Source organism: Argentina silus (assembly GCF_951799395.1).
Source record: "Argentina silus genome assembly, chromosome: 5".
Classification (NCBI taxonomy): domain Eukaryota; kingdom Metazoa; phylum Chordata; class Actinopteri; order Argentiniformes; family Argentinidae; genus Argentina; species Argentina silus.
Window position 1 is genome coordinate 2,871,015 of NC_139659.1, and position 14,890 is coordinate 2,885,904.

The following is a 14,890-nucleotide window of genomic DNA, read 5'->3' on the forward strand; positions in this document are numbered from 1 at the left end:
ACAGCAGCGTGGCGTTTCACCGCTGCCAAGGCCAGTGGTGTGTGACGTCACCGTCACCACGGTGACGGTGACTCCGCCGGTTCAAATCAAAGCAAGCGGGTCCGGCACGGGTCCGGCACCGTGAGAGATTTCCCCAGCGTCCTCCTCTGCCCCCGCCAGGGACACCCGCGTACCTGTCCGTCCGCATAAGCCCTCCCCTGGATGAATTCCTTTCTCTCTCTCTCTCTCTCTCCCTCTCTCTCCTCTCTCTCTCCCTCCCTCTCTCTCCCCCGTTTAATTTTCCTCCTTCTGTCTATTTTGGTGAACTTGCGGCTGGTTCCCACACTGCGGCCGGTTCCCATGGTTATCGGCGTGGAGATAGCAAGTGAGGGGGGTGGGGGGCGGGGTGGCTGGAGACGAGGGGGGGGGGGGTTGACAGAGAGCGGGAGAGACAGGGTTGCGCTGTGAGATAGCGGACGGGAGGAGGAGGAGGTTGGGGGGGGTGCTCCCATGAATATTAGTTAGGGGGAGGGGGGGCGGGTGGTCACTGAGAGAGGGCTGCTGAGGTGGGGTGGAGCGAGGAAGGGGGGCGGGGGGGGGGGGGGGGAGCTGGTTAGGGGGCGAGGGGGCACTGAAAAAGGGACAGATTCAGTTCCCACACTTATAATTACTGTGTCACAGGAGACTGAAAGGGACTGCCTCTGGCCCTGGGGAATCTGCTGGGGCCGGTTTGGGGGAGGGAGGGAGAGAGGGGGAGGAGGGGGAGGTTAGTGGGGTCTATGACACAGGAACTCTCTCTACTCTTTCTTTTGGCTTTACCTCATTGCTTTCACACCAGAGGTGACCCCTCACCCACAACCCCCCCCCCCCCCCACACACCCCCCCCAAACTCCTTAACCCCCTCCTTCCCTCCTTCTTAACCCCATCCCCCCCATCCTCATTTTTTCCTTGGGCTTTTGTTCACCATCTTGTCCTGCTTCCTTTTTAAACCCCCTTTCTCTCTCTCTCTCTCTCTCTCTCTCTCTCTCTCTCTCTCCCTCCCTCCTTTTTTTTGTCCTCCGCTGCGTCCCACCTCAGGTCGCTGCGTCTCTTGTTGACACTGACGCTTTGATGTGTCCCTCCTCCCTCTCTCTCTCTCTCTCTCCTCTCTCTCTCTCTCTCTCCCTCTCTCTCTCTCTCTCTCTCTCTCTCTCTTATCCTGCATCATTACCACTTAACCCTGCCCTCCTGCCCCCTCTTTAATTTCCCTTTATCTCTCCCACCCCGGTTGTGTGTGTGTGTGTGTTCTCTCAGATTAGCCACACACATTATGAACCGTGCGTGCGTGCGTGCGTCTGTGTGCGTGCGTGCGTGTGTGCGTGTGTGTGTGTGTGGGGACTGGACCTGATGATAGTCGTCTAGCGGTTGGCCCGCCGTCATTGGTCAGCCGCTCCACGCTGATCCATCCAGTGTTTTGTCCCTGTGAACACAACAACTCTGGCCCCCACACACACACACACACACACACACACACACACACACACACAGGCCCTGGCTCGGTGAAATTGGACCTTTTTTAACGTGCTTCAATCCTCAATACCCCTCACCTGTCGTTCACCCTCCCCACCTCATCCACGCCCCTGACGTGCCCTCCCCCCCCCCACCCCCCCCCCCCTCCAGCGTTCTGCCCGTCCCACAGCCGTTTTCTCAGGGAGAGGCTCCTCCGGGGCACCTCCTGTCTGTGTTTACCGTTGGGGGTGAATCACGGAGCGTTAAAATAACATTCCCTGGATGCCTGTGTGTGCTTGTGAGAGGAGAGGAGAGGAGGTGTGAGATCTGCACCCGCTCGCTTACGCAACAGAACACTCTTCTGATGGCGGTCCCATGACGAGGCCGCCACCGCCACCGCCGCCGCCGCAGGAACACGATCAGGAGCCTCAGAGTCAGTCGACGGGACTGGATGGAACAGCTGAGTGTGTGTGTGTGTGTGTGTGTGTGTGTGTGTGTGTGTGTGTGTGTGTGTGTATGAGGTGTCTGTCTGTCTGTGTGAGAAAGAGAGAGAGAAAGCACTGTGTGTGTGTGTGTGTGTGTGTGTGTGTGTGTGTGTGTGTGAAAGCCGTCGTCCTCCGGAGTGTCCCTCAGTCTGTACGGCAAAAACAGTCGCTGCTGTTGATGCACTGACCAACCACTGAATCAACGTCTTTGTTTCCTTCTCCTCCTAGGTTAGCTGTTTTTATCCCCTTCAAAACTCATTATCCCAAAGACGCTTTGTCAAAGGACCTTTTCAGCAGTTAGTTTTTTCCGAGCTGTTTGGAGTTAGTAAGCCTCATCCCTCTGGTCGATTGAGGAGCAGAGAAAGAGGAAGAGAGGGGGTTGGAGGCAGAATAGAGAGAACTCCTAGTGCCAAGGGAACGCGTATTTGGGGACTATCTAGTGCTGAGACTATTATGCCGGTCCATTGGCCGGTATTGGGCGGCATTGAAGAGAGGTCTCAACACTGTAGGAGAAGGGCAACAATCAATGGGGTCGGTGGAGCCCCTGCCCGTCCCGGGCCACTCCACCCCACAAAGCCCCCCGGGACCCCGGGGCTAAGCCTGGGACAAAAAGCCTCCTCTCAATCAATTGTTGTGCGCCTTGACTGGCCCTCTTCTGAGCTCCCAACGTACACCAGCGCCGCAGAGCCAAGAACCCCCCCCCCTCCCCACCACCACCACCACCTCTCTCTCCCCCCCCCCCCCCCCCCCCCCCCCGCCTGAAAACCCAGGCTCGGCCAAAACCAACAGGCAGCGCAGGCCCAAACTGTTCGCTAGCTAGTTAGCGACTCACGCGGCCCTGGGGGGGGAGAAAAACATGCCGTGCTTTACCTGTGTCTGTCTGTCTGTCTGTCTCTGTCTGTCTGTCTGTCTCTGTCACTGTCTCTGGCTGGCTGGCTGGCTGGCTGGCTGGCTGGCTGGCTGGCTGGCTGGCTGGCTGGCTGCGACATTAGTCAGAGCTGTCGAGTCGGGACAGGCCCGGTCCAAGTTCAGGCTCACAGGGCCAGAGACCCACCAATTAGCACACACAGCCACACACATCAAAGCCCCGCAGGTCATTGTGAGGAGTAGGGGGGGGGGTTCAAACCAGGATCTGAGGGCATCGAGCAGACTCATTACCCCTATTCAAATCAATTAAGTGACTTTCATGCACGCACGCATGCACGCGCGCACACACACACACACACACACCATTCTGGAAGAGTTTATCCTAGTAGACCGTTCCATGCTCTTTTTTTTTACGTTAATTAGTTATCATTTTCTTCGATTGCATAGTTGGTAAAAGACATTTTATTCAGTCTGTAATTGACCTTTTTAGCAATTCATACATGTTTTTAGAATTCATTTACTTGATGACATTTATAACATTTTCACAACAAAATAATGTACATTAATTGTTGTTGCGTGTGTACGGTGTACCTGAGGGATGTGTGTGTGTGTGTGTGTGTGTGTGTGTGTGTGTGTGTGTGTGTGTGTGTGTGTGTGTTGTGTTTGTCAGAATGTGTACATGTGAGAGCAGAGAGGCAGCAGGGCTGAGTAACTCCCCCCCCCCCCCCCCCCGGTTCCCACGCTGCACCTCCCACGGATCCTACCTGACGCTGCAGCAGTTTGAATCACATCACTAACGCCCCATTGGCCCGCTGGCCGCGACCACGTGACCCAGCGGACCCTGTGGCCCCTCCTCCCCCACCCCCCCCCCCCCCCAGTGTGCAAGCCAGGATTTTCCCATGGGAGCGGCCAGGAGAGGGACTGAGCCTCCCCCCCCACCTCCCTCCCTCTCTTCCTCCCTCTTCACTATCCCTCCCTCTCTCTTTCTCTCCTTTTTTTCCTTTTTTCCTCCACCTCTCCCCTCCTCTGAGACACTGTATCACAGTCAGATCACCTTTGTTGTCACGACAAGGAAAATTCCCAGAGGAGTGTGAGACACCAGGATGTGTAGAGATATATAACAAGTGTACCACAGACACACACACACACACACACACACACACACACACATGCTCGTTCGCTTCCTCGCACACACACACACACACGCACGCACTCGCACACAAACACGCACGCACTCACACACACGCGCGCAAAAAGCCCTGTCGAGGCATGAGAAAAACTGTGCTTCCAGCTAAATAAAGGACACTCCTACCTGAGTTCTGTTCACGTTTGAATCTCTCCTGTGCCTGGTATTTACCTGTTTAATTCATACTGCTTTTTTCTAATTGCATGCTCAGTCATTTCAAAGCCAGCCTCTCTCACCACCTCCCGTCTGTCTCCTCACCCCCTGTCAGACTCATCTAGAGGAATGTCTAAGTCATCTCCCATTGTTGGAGGACAGGCATACACAGGAAAATAGGTAACACCGTGTCAAATCACACGGCGCGTACTCCAACGGGTGTCCTTTATTTAGCTTGAAGCGCAGTTTTTCTCATGTCTCGACAGGGCTTTTTGTGTGTGTGTGTGTGTGTGTGTGTGTGTGTGCATGTGTTGGTAGGCCGTTGTGCATGTGTGTGTGTGTGTGTGTTGGTGGGCCGCTGTGTATGTGTCTGTGTAGCACATGTGGATGAGGAGAACAGTGTGTGTGCGTGTGTGAGAGTGAGTGAGTGAGTGAGTGAGTGAGTGAGTGAGTGCATGGATTGGCCCACAGAGTTACAAGAGCAAGTTTTGACTTGCTCAACCATGGGAAACTTTGAGCTGAGTAAATAGTCGCTGTGTTTTCCTGGCTGCTGCCACTGGGATGTGTGTCTGTGTGTGTGTCTGTGTGGAGAGAGAGAGAGAGAGAGAGACACAGAGAGAGAGAGAGAGAGACACACAGAGAGAGAGAGAGAGAGAGACACAGAGAGAGAGAGAGAGAGAGAGAGAGAGAGAGAGAAGTCAGCCAAGGTAGAATCCAGAGGGCGTGAGAGACGTCTCCCGTCACCTCGCCAGGGGTTAGTTTTAGCACCTGTGTCTCACACCACCCACACACACCCCGAGCACCAGCTCCTCACACACACACCCCGAGCACCAGCTCCTCACACACACACCCCGAGCACCAGCTCCTCACACACACACTTCTGAGTCACGGGAAAGGATCCGTTCCTTCAGGAAAACTGCCACAGCCCTATATGGTTCGAGTATGTCTGAGGCCAGCCAGAATGTGTTCAGGTACATCAGTGTTAGTCATCAGCCTAAACCTGTCAACAGAGGAGAGAACCGGGGGCCCAGTTGATTTATCATCCGTCCGTCCGTCCCCCTTAAGTGGCCGGTTGTTTGCAGGGGGGTGGAGTTCAGGTGTATTGACGAGGCTTTTAGCACTGACGTGCTGTCAGGGGGGGGCCCACAGACGAGGAGACACTAACGTCCCCCCACGCCTCACCCACAGAGCACAGGAGCACCGTGGAAGTGTGAACGTTACCGAGGCGAGAACGCTCTCTCCAGGAGAGGAGCCGTGAAGTGTGTGTGTGTGTGTGTGTGGAAGGGAAGGGGGAGGGGGTGTCTGTTTCTGGTGGGCTCTTGTGGGTGGGTGCTGTGGAAACGCCTGATGGGCTTCACAACATCACGTGAAATGCCTTTTCTCGGTTGGGAGAGGGTTCTGTCTCTGTTCTGTCTCTGTGCTGTCCACGTATCCCGTTTGAACACTACATATACCACACTACATATACCACACTACATATACCACACTACAGATATCACTAGATATGACTATACTGACTGGACAGCAACTGAACTGTGCTGATGGAACATTTTGTGTTCTTCTGCTTGCCAGGTGTGTAACAGTGACCAGTATATGAAGCTGTCAAGAGAGGTCATGGCTCGTCTGTTGAAGGAGAGAGGTCTGTTCCCTTCCCATTTGTGATTCACTAACCGCCAGAGAATTCCACAACACTCACAGAACATTTCAACTTCAGTATGTTCGGTTTATTTTTTCAGTGATATTCGATGTGTATGTTTTGGGATTCTCTTTAGGTTTTCTGCCGGAGCCGGCTCTGGAACAGGAACAAGAGGAGGAAACCTGGGACGACCTGTACGATCCTTTGACCCCCGCGACCCCCAGCCAGAGCCCCGGGACCCCCAGGTACATCCCTCACTGTCGCTGGGCCCCGGTTGCAGACCTGGACCCCGATACCCTCACCTTCCCTGGGGGGGCCGCCCTGCAGCTCCACACGGTCCCCCCCGGCCTGCTACCCAGAATCCCCATCTTTTTTATATGCACCGGCTGTGGCAAAGTCTTCTGGGAAGGGTCCCACTTCGGCCGGGTCCTCTCCCAGTTTCAGGAAGTGCTGCATCTATCTGAGGATGACGTCATACCAGGCCTGCCCAATCCAGAGAGGCGGCTGAACTTATAACACTACTGATTGGTTACTGACTACACACTGATTCTGCTGCTTTTTCCCCTGTCTCTGTTTTTTCTTTTTTTTTTTTATAATGTTGATCTTTTTTTAAAGTTTGACTGATGGTTCAGATGTCCAGATGTTGTACACAGAGACTGTACTCGTTTTCTGCATTCTGTGGCCTTCATGCATAATATAATTATCTATCTTGTATTTTACTGTTGGGATCAAACAAAATACGTTGTTTTTATAAAAGGGATCTGTCATCATCACCTGATGATATAATTCCATATTAAATTCTCCATTATTTTGTATCATTTGTCTGGTTTACTTATTTGACTTTCACCTGTTCATTGTGAGTTCATCAACTATTCAATTAATTACAACAAGGTTTGTCAACTCCAGTCCTGGGGGAACAACAGGGTTGCACATTTTTCTTTTGGCCCAGCACTAACTGATTGAACTCCTGGGATGAGAGACACTGATCTAGACTAGTAGTCAGTCAGCTCAGAGAGGCCCTCAGACTTAGAGCCTTTCTACATGGAAGGTTTCACCTGCTCCCTTCAGGCAAGGTCACCATGAAACCTAAACCCAAACCCTGGCCCCCTACTCTGCTAAAGGATCCCCACTCAACAAAACCTAAACCCAAACCCTGGCCCCCTACTCTGCTAAAGGATCCCTGCTGAACAAAGGTGTTTGCTGCTTTCTCCCAATGAAAGCCACGGGCTACTGGATCTGTCCCTGCAAAACAGATGAACACAGGCTAACCGCTTATACAACCGAAATGTCAACATAGCATCTTAACTTAACATAGGCTATTGTGACTTCTCTAGAATGACGTTACAGTTCATAATAGTGTTGATTGCCTGTGTGTAAATATGAGCCTCTCCGTGAGCTGGACTGTATCTGAGCTGTAGTCGTAGCTACCTGTGTTACAACTTGATGTTTGGCTCTTAAGACTTGGTAAATGCCAAAGTCAATACGAGCCTCTCCCCTCCGGGTGCCAACGGGTGGGACTCCATTTGCACCGGGGAGCGAGGGGTTAATAATACACTTGTTAGCGGGACTGTGTGGCCGCTAGTTTATTCGTTACATGTTTACCAAGGAGAGTTGCATGTCGAGATTTACTTTTTTGTAGCAGCTGCTGGCGTGCCCGAAAAATGTGATCCATCTGGCTGTGGGGCTCCGTGGAATCTAGGTCATTGCAGTTTAATGCTTCACGATATTTTTTTTTTTTTTTTTTTTTATCAGTTTATAATCGAAAACAGAAGTAGTGTGGTATTTTGGTTCCCCGCACCATTTGTGCGTTCCATTTCTGAGTTGGCATAAGTCTCTATATTTTAACTCCTGTGTTTTAATGCTGGCATGTTGCAAAGTGCGCTGTAGGATGTTGATATTTAAGTACAGTATTTAGCTACAGACTTTACCATATTTTTATTTCTAGTGCACTGGAGCTCTCCAGAAATGAGCTACCTGGCTGTCCTTGTCCGACTGCAGCGCCCTGCTTGGTGCTCTGAGTTTCTGCTGCACTCTGTTATTTGATCCTCTCCCTTTCTTTGCTGGGAAGAAAAGCTCGCCTCTTTCCCACGCTCCTTGGACACGTGGTGCTGTATGAATTGGATTCCGAAGGCCCTCCCTCTATTGAAACGTCACCCTCGTTGCACAGATTCCCCGGGCCGTGAGTCAGGGGCTCCTCCCGTCCGTCTCTTCTGTCTGGCCCCGGCGCCAAAACCCTACAACGACAGGCTGGCTGGACTTTTTACACATATCACATCACACTTCGGTCTACAGTCGCGGAAAAACATTTCTTTTTTTGTTTATCAACAAAAGAAATGCATTGGCCTACAGTAGGTTGTGTCTGCCTCCAACCACATCATAAGCTGTCTATATGTCTAGATGTTTCCAAATTGTTTTGACAGCAGCTCCACCCCTTCTGGAAAGCCTGATGGTCCTCAAATGTGGAAGATCACCACTGACACCGACAATCATTACTACATTAGTTAACCACTTACTACATTTAGTTAACCATTACATCAGTAAAACTATAGACTGCAGCCATAACATCCGTTTATTTAATCAATGATGGTGAACAATCAATACTGCTCATGATAAAGTAGTTTCTCAATGGATTCTCTTCGGTTCCATTCCGTCGAACAAAACATCAACTTACATTGTATTGCCTAAATTGTTTACACATTGCTGTGTCCTATGAAGTAGCCCAGAAAATCATGTTTTCTCATTTCCCCTGGAAAAGCAGACTTCCTGGCTTCCTCCTAAACACGCCAAGTAACATGAGGGGGGCAAACGCCACCGTTTGGGAGATAACCGGCCGATAGAGACGGCTCCTGTGGTCTGTGCAAATGTTTTCCAACTGGCCAGACACGGTGTTCTGATTAACGGACAGATGTTCCGGTCTGTGCTCCTGGCGCGTTTGGAGATGTTGCACTTCTAACGCGTAATACTGGTTTAATGTTATCTTCGGCGGAAGTTTGTGCCACGATATTAGATATTGTAGCAGCAAAAAGGATACACCATAGACACGGCAAACGTCTGGTCCCCAATGGTGTACTAGAGATCAAGGTTAACCATGATATAATAATGTGCTGGTATTCGATGTCCATATCTCAATAAGTATTTGTTTGCACCACGTTGAGTGTCGTGTGTCCGTATATATAACGAAGTCTATAACCCATTAAGTGCTGCACCTGTGAACACACGTGCATGTGCCACATACAGTATGTTGAATCAGAAACGTCTGTGGCGCTCCGGTTGTACACGTGCTGCTGTAGCCGACATCAAATGAATTCAGTGCTTTGTGTATGTTCACACCTATAGCAGCGTCCTCAATCAGACAGGCCTGTCATTTCAACTGACTGAAAGCGTTTTACAAAACAAAGTTGGAAAGTTTTAACATAATCCATCAACATATTTAGAAATATCAGGCGAACTGTTTGCATGTATATTTGTATTTACCTCAGGGTGAGGCCCATATAAAGTAGCCCTAGTTTCAGGGTTCTATTAGTAGCGGGCGCCTCTGAGACATACAGTACTGTACGTCAGTCAAATGTACAGTTGAGTGTGGGAAACCGATGACATTCTGAAAGTGCTAAACCATGAAAGCCAGGGCGGTTAGAGAATCGCTGATTGGTCTGTAGATGTTAAGGACTTGCAAGGCTACCAAACGGAGCAAACGGTTCTCTATACCGTGTGTGGTTTGTGAGAAAGGCGAGAAGAACGCGCAGGACTGCAGCCGTCCGGTTCTCACGGTGCAGCTGAACGGCAGCGTCACCTCCTTTCAATGGTAAAAGGAAGTGGCGCAGGCTTTGTTATTTGAAGTTCCATTGCTTGTCACTTAAAACAACTGGAATATCCGCAGTTGATATTTAAACAACTCACAACAACCACAGAGGTGTGTTTGTTATATGGTGTCTATAGCAGACTTGAGTTCCAGTTTGGTTGAGGTTTTTAGCAGTCAATTTCCTATTTGTTTCCCTCTTGTTGTTGTATTATAGTCTATACAGTAGACCCGGTCATGGAGTTATACGAATCCCACATAACACTGTATTTTTATTGATAAGGCGACACACAATTTGTTGTCTTGTATTAGTCGTTCATCCAGTGTAAATGTGATCACTGAACTCTTTCATTACCCGTGTACACAAATATATATATTTTTTTATTCATATTCAAATTGTTGACAGTTATAGGTTACAGATACTATATTCTGCATCATGATTCGGAGGAAGCCTCGTTTTAACACACAGTAGCAAACCACACCTCTACTTCTCTAGTTTGCCATTTCTAACACCTTTTTGAGCCCCGAATTATCATGACTTGAAAGAGGGCGGTGAATGGGTCCTTCACAGTAGCCTATCACTCTGATTTAGACGTTTTCATTTGTCTGCTGGAGCGCTATTCCTCCGTCGAAAAACGACTCGAGATTCAAATGGCAGGAATAGGAACCATAATAATTGAGCCTTGATGTCAAATATCCAATTCATCCCTCAGATCCGTTACCCAACGACATGTTGCATGTTTTTTTTGATGGTGTTGTTTATGACTTCTGTCACACCGTTCCCGTCACGAAAGTCACGTCTCTGTCACGGACTCAGGAAAGAAGAAACTTTTTTTATTGATGCCACTTGTTTTATTTCTGCACGACATTTGGCTCCAGGAGACCACGCCTTCCTCTGCGGTTCCACGGTGGTGGCTCCTCCCCAAACAGCCCGAGTAGCCTATCACCGTCCCCGGTGCCCGCCCACTCCACCAGAGAGTCCTCCGCGGAGCAGCTTTGTTATGCAAATAAAGGACGCGTAAAATATCCCCCTCGCGCGCACCGTAGAGCAGAGACTCACGAGGACCGCAGGAAGGACACAACAACAACGGGGCACGCGGGGAATTTCATAGCTTGTCGCCACAACCCGTCCAATTGTCACAGGCAAGTACCAAAGTTTCCTCAATATTATCGACTGCGTCTTTGTTCCATTCCAACAAATTGTACCTTCACAGCGTGCGTAAAGTAACCTGTAACGTATTTTGAGGTAGACCGTAGGAATGCATGCCTTTGCAAACAGAGTTGAGGTTCGCTGAGGTAACTTGTGTCTGTACCTGTTTCTCACAGTCGCTCTGGCCAGACGAACGGCGGCGGCTCCAGCAACGTGCAGGCAAGACGTACAAATAGCAAGAAGAACCTGCCGACGAAGACCCAACGGCTATTCACCGCGTTTGGAGATATCGTTTCTATACTTCCAAAATCCAGACAGAAGAAAAGTTGGAGCTGTCGTTATCCATCTCTGCCATTTAGCCGACCTGGTCCTGCTGCAACAACGGACCACAGCGGAGACTACACCTTGCGACACTTGGATCTCTTAAAAACTCTCCTTTTAGGGATTTTGGATTTCTCAACTATTGACAACATTTTGCACACCGAGTGTGTTATTTTTGTCTCTGTCCTTTTTGGGATATATATATATATATATATATTTAGTAGGTCTTATTCCTATAGTATACCATTTTTCAAAGTGCCTTAACTGGTAGTTATCCCGTTGCTGGACATATTACCACACCAGAGACTCATATAAGGTGATTATCACATAGAGAAAGTCAGGATCTATTCCCAGCCCGTTGAAACCATGAGCCAAGCGGATGTATCAACTTGCTCGGCACCTCAGAGAGTATTCCAGGAGGCGGTGAAGCAAGGCAACACAAAGGAACTCCACTCGTTGCTTCAGAACATGACAAACTGCGAATTCAATGTCAACTCCTTCGGGCCCGAGGGACAAACGGCGTTGCACCAGTCCGTTATCGACGGGAACCTCGAACTTGTTAAACTGCTGGTGAAATTCGGAGCCGATATTCGACTGGCGAACAGGGAAGGGTGGAGTGCCTTACACATTGCCGCTTTTGGAGGACACCAAGATATAGTCCTATACCTCATCACTAAGGCCAAGTACTCCTCTGGCGCACGGTGATCCGCTCCTGCTGCCAGGTAAACACGGAAAGCCGGGCTCTTGTAAACGTTGCGTTTCGATTGACAGTTGTGCCAAATTAAACCAGTCACTTCCCTTTCATCAAACCAAACGGGGGTCTTTCTGACTCGTGAGTGAAACACCACATGGTTCTTGTATCTGCTTCAGCATGAGTTGAAAAAAAAAAATGAAACGCCATTTTGGTGGGTTGGTACTAAAGCTTTTTTCTTGAATGTGTATAATAGATTGGGACGTATCAAAAATAAGCCGGTGTTAACTCCCGAGGACAGACGGCCTAGTTTTACGCGGCGACAACCCATCTTCTTGCCGCGGTTCAACTGAAACGCTTCTTTATTTGGCTTCGTGTGAGGTGTTGACCCTGCAGCTACGCTGTTCACTTGTATGACCCTTTTAAATTATTTTCATAAAAGATGGCACTTGGTGCTGTGGCTGCATGCTGGAATGTCTGAAAGGGAAGACGTGAACACGGGAATGAAGGCCATCCTCTATTTGGCTTTTTTTTTTCTTTTTTAAATTAATGATTTGATCTTTTCAAAGAGCGGCATTATGATATCCAATTCGCTTTTCAGATGTGTAATCAATATAACAACAATTGACTTAATGTTGTTAAGTACTGTACACAATAGCTTTACTTTGTTTCTTTATAAAAGTAGCTACATGCGCGCTGCCGTCACCGAGCAGGCTGCTGGCATCAACGTTCAGGCCAGTGCGACCAATGGTTAACGTGTTACTAAACCGCTGCTTTCGCTTTGTATCAAAACGTCAGGAAAGTCGCATTTGGAATTCACTTTATAATCTCCTTTCAGTATTTTATTAACACCCTGGTCATCACTGTGAATACAGACTGGGTTTTATTTATGAAGGTACATTGAGAAGATGCATTTTGAATATGTTGTGGTTCTTTTTTTTTAATCAAATCTATAAGTTTAAGAATATTTAGGGTGACTTAAGCTGCTTCGGACTCGTAGTATGAACTGTCCCGTGTGGAGATCCCTGGCAAAAGCCTACATTTGTCTCCAGCCTACTAGAAACTCGTTTTGTCCCTATGAACTCTGTTTGGTTGTCTTTGCCAACTACCTCGACTGTAAAGTATTCAAAATCATTGGACTTTCTCACACAGGAGACACTCCTCGACACAGCAGGAGTTAAAGAGATTCTAACATTTCCCCGACCCTGTCTGTAGGCAAGACAATAAAACCTGGACATTCAAGTGACATAAACTCGTATTTTGGCAGTAGGCCAATTCATGCCTTCATTTTTTCCCCAATCCAAATGATGTGGAGGCCAAACGACGGTAGACTATTTGCGTGCCCATTTTTTTTTCTTTTTTTTTTTTCTTTTTTTTTTCTCATCTTCACCCGGGACAATTTATTTCCCACACTACAACCAAACTGACTAAATCTGATAAGCAAAGCGTTTTTGCCTTTCTACAAGGTATGGTTGACACATGGCAAATGTTGTTCTTTTCATCAACCGAACGCATATATCGTTCTGTCGTTCTGTTTGAAGTTTCTATTTAGTCACAAAAATGGAATTTATTGCATGACTTATAAATGCAGGGAGTTTTATTGCACAAAATGCGGAGCCTTTTACGCCCCCGAGTGCCTGGTCGGGTAACTGCAGGAGCTGAGGCTTACGAATAGTTACTACTGAGCGGGACTATAAACATATTATTACTGTTTTATTATGATTTAACATCACATGACTAGTGCAGGATATCGACAGAAATTGGTTTAAAAAACTGCCTGCTGCATTTTCAAAGTCATGGCACCCTAATGTTTGTTTCAATGCTGCTTGTTTCTTTTATTTTGTTGATCTTTTTTTTTTTTTTTTTACTCTGGCCAACAATGAGTGACAGATAAGTCTGATAGCATCACAGTCAGTCATTAAATGAGAAGCCCAGTGTGTGCAGGTATGTGTTTGTGTTTGTGTGTTGCGTGTGTGTGTGTGTGTGTGTGTGTGTTGCATGCATGTACTGTCCTGTCCTACCTGTGTGTTCCTGTGTGAACCGTGCTCCTCAGTGGCGTTGTGTTGCTAGGTGTTGGTTGAGGTCTGTCCATGCACCTGGAAATACAAACACAAGCGATATAAAGAACATCAAGGAATAGATTGGTATTAGCAACAAAACAATATGCATCGCTTGTCTTAAACTTGATATTTTTTTTTTTTTTTTTTTTTTTTAAGTATTGCACTGATGATGACTGTTGTTGATTTAGTTGGCTCTGTGTCAACATTTTAATTTTTTTCTGAATAGAAAAAAAAGGAACACAACAAAATACTATTGTATAAAATAAAAAAAAAAAGCTCCAGGTTATAATGTTTTTTTGTGTGTTTACTTTGTGAAACAGTTTGTTTTTGCAAAGATGTTTGTATCTCTGTGATCGGGTGTATGTATATATATATATGGATATATATAAACGCTGGTAATGTCTCGGAGCACTTTCTTTTCTGAAGTGCGGTCCTCCTGTTGTTATGAAAGGGGAATAATACATTTGATGGTAAGATCATTGTTACAAAAGAATTGCACGGTGTATGGTTGTCCTGCTCAACAGTGTCATAACATTTATGGCCCGAGAGCGGACGACAGGATTGGTGGAAATGAGTGAGAGAAGAAGTGCTGATTTTTTTTTTTTTTGATTTTTTTTTTTTGGACCAAGCTCTGTTTTTGTTTTGCTCCTTTTTTTTTTTAGCAAGCAAAAATATGTTGAGTTTCATAATTGAGAGTTCGGATGTTCCATCATGTTGATTTGGGGGTTTTCCTTTTTCTTTTATTTGTTTTGTTTGAATGTTTGTAACACTGTGACCATGTGTGGTGAGGAAATGAGTGCTGTAATATTTTTGTACGTTTGTGTACAAGCCAGTAAAGACATAATTAAACTCTGTTGTGTCTATGCATATGTTTCTTCCCTGCCACCCCCCCTCCCCCCCCAGGCCAGTTCTCCCCCCTTCCTCCCCCTTATTTCCCATAGAAAGGGATGGTGAGGGAGCTCAGACCCCCTCTCTCCCCCAGGCTCGGCCCAGCCCGGGTCCCCATTCTCTCCCTTTGTCATTCATTTGGCCTTGTCCTTTCACAGGCTGGATAAAAGAGAGCAGAGCACTGTGGGTA

At 47.9% G+C, this 14,890-nt stretch overlaps 2 protein-coding genes across 2 annotated transcripts in view; both read left to right on the forward strand.

The window, feature by feature from the left end:
• The window catches only part of exd3 (exonuclease 3'-5' domain containing 3), a 20,180-nt gene extending 13,579 nt beyond the window's left edge, over positions 1-6,601 (forward strand). The window contains exons 19-20 of the mRNA XM_083670502.1: positions 5,731-5,797; positions 5,931-6,601. Coding sequence (XP_083526628.1) covers positions 5,731-5,797; positions 5,931-6,310 — 447 coding nt within the window. The 3' untranslated portion in view covers positions 6,311-6,601. The remainder of the gene's footprint in view (positions 1-5,730; positions 5,798-5,930) is intronic.
• Positions 6,602-10,650: 4,049 nt separating this feature from the next.
• On the forward strand, positions 10,651-14,664 carry nrarpa (NOTCH regulated ankyrin repeat protein a). The gene is made up of 2 exons (XM_083669772.1): positions 10,651-10,733; positions 10,917-14,664. Exon 2 carries the CDS (start codon positions 11,428-11,430, stop codon positions 11,764-11,766), a length of 339 nt encoding a protein of 112 aa, XP_083525898.1. The 5' UTR covers positions 10,651-10,733; positions 10,917-11,427; the 3' UTR covers positions 11,767-14,664.
• The last annotated feature ends 226 nt before the right edge of the window (positions 14,665-14,890 follow it).

Excerpts from the sequence above, each read along its gene's own strand:
- nrarpa (XM_083669772.1), top strand. The coding sequence starts at position 11,428 with ATGAGCCAAGCGGATGTATCAACTTGCTCGGCACCTCAGAGAGTATTC.